Here is a 3,762-nt window from a genome sequence, read left to right on the forward strand (position 1 = left end):
CAGCTAGTTATGTGTTATGTGTGTTTACTATAAATATGTACGTTTGTTAAAATGGAAATATGAAAGGTTACAAATTGAATGTAGCTTTGTTTTGAGCCTATTGCCTTTGCGGCCGCCATTTTGTGCCGGCGCCACTGCAGTTGCACTAGTTAAAGTTGAAATAGGTGACATTTAAACCATCAGTACATGATTTATTCCCAGCTAGTTATGTGTTTATATATATGAAATGGTTGAATACACATTTCAGTGCTCTTTTACAGGAGCAAGGTTGTGATATATTGTATTTAAAGGAGTTTTATACCTACACTTAACTACACTACATGAAAATGGTGTTTTGAACCAGTTTATTCTGTGACAAAGGAAATGTAATGTATTTGTAGAAGCTGTTTATTGATATAAATGTGTTGATTAGAAAAGAGAAGATGAGAGAACATTATGTTGGCGTAGACAATCACAAACAGCTATCATTAGCTCTGAGCTAATCCCTCGTAACATCGACTAACTCTCAGTAACCATAGCGGCCAAACCAAAGACCATCTCCTCGACCTGCAGCTAAACTGGCGACATGTTCACTGACAACAAGAAATAACAGTACCTCAACTTTACTTACAGTTGATTCATGCTTTCATCTCAAGTAGACTCGACTATCAATCAATCAATAAATCAACCAAATCACAACAAAGTTATCTCAAGGCTCTTTACACATAGAGCAGGTCTAAACTGAACTCTTCAGGTTTTAACTTTAAAGAGACCCAACATTCCCACATGAGACACAGTGGAGAGAAAAAACTCCCTTTTAACAGGAAGTAACCTCAGAACCAGACTCAGAGTGGGAGAACATCTGCCTCGACCGGTTGGGTTAGAGAGGAGAGAGAGGAAGGATAGAGAGGAGAGAGAGGAAGGATAGAGAGGAGAGAGAGGAAGGATAGAGGAGAGAAGCACAATGAAAATCAACAATGAAGCTAGAAGGTCCGGGACTACTGTAACGGTCTTCTGACTGGACTCCCACAAAAAAGCATAATTGTGTGTGTGTGTTTTTGGAGAATTGATTCTGCTTTGTTTAGAAATGTTCCAGTGAAGCAGAAGCTGTTTTATCTCATTACTGGTGCTCCATCGTGTACCTGAGGACCTGTGAACACACCGCAGTCTTTCATCTGCATCCTAAAAAGAAACACGTCAACCTCTCATTTCTAAAGAGTGACATTAGATCTCCTCTCAGTCCCCAGAGTCTGAAACATGTCTGATTACCATCACACGACCGTCTGGTGACAAACATCTGAACAGATCGTCCCTGACAGCCGCCGAGCCGCCGGCAGACTCTCAACATTTGGCCCGAAGGCCTCTCGATCGTGAGTAACCAAGCGCCAGGAGGATCTGACTGATCTTCCACAAAGACTCTCCTCCATCTAGTGCTCTCTCTCTCTCTCAGTCTGTCTCTCTCTCTCTCTCTCTCTCTCTCTCGCTCTCTCTCTCGCTCTCTTTCTCCCACTCTCTCTCTGTCTGTCTCTCTCTCTCTCTCTGTCTGTCTCTCTCTCTCTCTCTCTCTCTCTCCCTCTCTCTCTCCCTCTCTCTTTCTCCCTCTCTCTCTCTCTCTCTCTCTCTCTCTCTCTCTCTCTCTCTCTCTCTCTCTCTCTCTCACTCTGTCTGTCTCTCTCTTTCTCTCTCTCTCTTTGTCTCTGTATGTCTCTCACTCGCTCGCTTTCTCTCTCTCTCTCTCTCTCTTTCTCTTTCTCTCTCTCTGTCTCTCACTCTCTCTCTCTGTCTCTGTCTCTCTCTTTCTCTCTCTCTCTCTGTCTGTCTCTCTCTCTGTCTCTCTCTCTCTCTCTGTCTCTCTCTCTCTCTCTTTCTCTCTCTCTCTCTCTGTCTCTCCCACTCTCTCTCTCTCTCTCTCTCTCTCTCTCTCTCTCTCTCTCTCTCTCTCCCTCTCTCCCTCTCCCTCTCTCTCTCTCTCTCTCTCTCTGATCCTCCCCCACATCGCCTGGCTTTGAAAGTGGAAAGACGTGGAGGCTGGGTAAGGGCCCGCTCACAGTCAGCAAGCTAAATGACGCGGACGCTTTGAAAGCAGCTCATACGGTTCCTCACACTGTCTTCAAAGGACTGTAGAGAGAGAGAGCGAGCCAGGTGAGCGACAGAGTGGGACAAATGAAGTATGGGAGCTTCTCCTTCACATACTGAGACCTCTGGTTGGGTCTGATGTCTTTGACTGAAATCCATTTTAGAGATGTTTCATCAGCATCGTACCCTAGAACTGTATTAGGGTCAGTGATAAATTAAGGTTGGCAAGATGAGTAATTCAGAAATATGTTAAAACTAGTTTTAAAAGCAGCATCAGGTTTGTTAAAATGTATATTAAGTATTTTTGTTGGTTTTATATCATTTGAAATGACGGAAGGGAGGAAGGAAAGAAAGGAGGGAGGAAGAAGGAAGGAAGGGAGGGAGGGAGGGAAGGAAGGAAGGGAGGAAAGAAGGAAGGAAAGGAGGGAGGGAGGGAGGGAGGGAGGGACGAATGAAGGAAGAAGGGAAGTAAGGAAAGGAGGAAGGAAGGAAGGAAGAAGGAAGGAAAGGAGGGAGGAAGGAAAGGAAAGAAGAGAGGAAGGAAGAAGGAAGGAAGGGAGGGAGGGACGAATAAAGGAAGAAGGAAGGAAGGGAGGGAGGGACAAATGAAGGAAGGAAGGAAGGAAGGAAAGGAATATTTTTACCCTAATCTTCTAATATATTCTCTCAAAATGGATTAAAAGCAGCTTTCCTTCCTTCCTCCCTCCCTTCCTTCATTCCTTCTGTCATTCCTTCCTCCCTTCCTTCTTTCCTTCCTTCCTTCCTTCTTTCCTTCCTTCCTTCCTTCCCTCATTCATTCATTCCTTCCTTCCTCCCTCCCTCCCTCCCTTCCTTCCTCCTTCCCTTCCTCCCTCCCTCCCTTCCTCCCTCCCTCCCTTCCTCCCTCTCTCCCTTCCTCCCTCTCTCCCTTCCTCCCTTCCTTCCTCCCTCCCTTCCGCCCTCCCTCCCTTTCCTCCCTCTCTTCCTTCCTTCCTTCCAAAGTTTTTATGGTTACACCACTTAGACATTTTTTACCATAATCCTCTAATATATTCTCCTTCCTTCTTTCCTTCCTTCCTTCCTTCCTTCTTCCCTAACCCTCTCTCCCTTCCTTCCACTGACCCAGAAACAGTGGTAGAGTAGAGGAAGTGGAATCATTCATTCATTAAAGCTTTATTTATATCAGTGTAAGCAGCTGTGTTCTCTGCAGCATCTGCTTCACTCTGAACTTCTCCCCAGAGAGACCAACATGTGTCACAGTGCAGCCGTGTGGATAATTAACATGAGTTTAATAGTTTCTGTACGATAGCAGCACAAACCATTAAGATACATCAAAATAAATGCATGAGGAAATTATATATTTGGTGTATGGAGTCATATTAGGAGCTATGATACAACAGAGCATGAAACATGAATGTAACAGAACAGAAGGGACAAAATAAAATAAATATGATGAAATAAAATGAATGAATACATAAAATGAAATTAGATCAAATAAAATGAAATAAATAAAATAATAAATATGATGAAATAAAATTTTATATATATATATTAGGGCTGTCAGCGTTAACGCGTTAATCGCGATTAGATTAATGCAATCCATAACGCGTTAATTTTTTTAAAATCGCATTTTAATGTGTCAAGCCTTTTTGTCCCTTCTACTCCCCCGTAGACGGCTCCTCTAGCTGTAGCGCTATGCTTTGAAGTGGCCTCCTGCAGTAAACCTAC

The 3,762-nt window shown here is 43.6% G+C and overlaps 1 protein-coding gene across 1 annotated transcript in view; it reads right to left on the minus strand.

Moving 5' to 3' along the window:
* LOC128369796 (adenylate cyclase type 8-like) overlaps window positions 1–1,406 on the minus strand; it is a 39,489-nt gene extending 38,083 nt beyond the window's left edge. Inside the window, exons 1-3 of the mRNA XM_053330873.1 lie at window positions 1,255–1,406; window positions 1,122–1,161; window positions 925–966 (exon numbers count right to left, since the gene is read on the minus strand). Coding sequence (XP_053186848.1) covers window positions 925–966; window positions 1,122–1,161; window positions 1,255–1,406 — 234 coding nt within the window. The remainder of the gene's footprint in view (window positions 1–924; window positions 967–1,121; window positions 1,162–1,254) is intronic.
* Window positions 1,407–3,762: the final 2,356 nt, after the last annotated feature.

Source organism: Scomber japonicus, chromosome 12, assembly GCF_027409825.1.
Source record: "Scomber japonicus isolate fScoJap1 chromosome 12, fScoJap1.pri, whole genome shotgun sequence".
In the NCBI taxonomy this organism is placed as follows: Eukaryota; Metazoa; Chordata; class Actinopteri; order Scombriformes; family Scombridae; genus Scomber; species Scomber japonicus.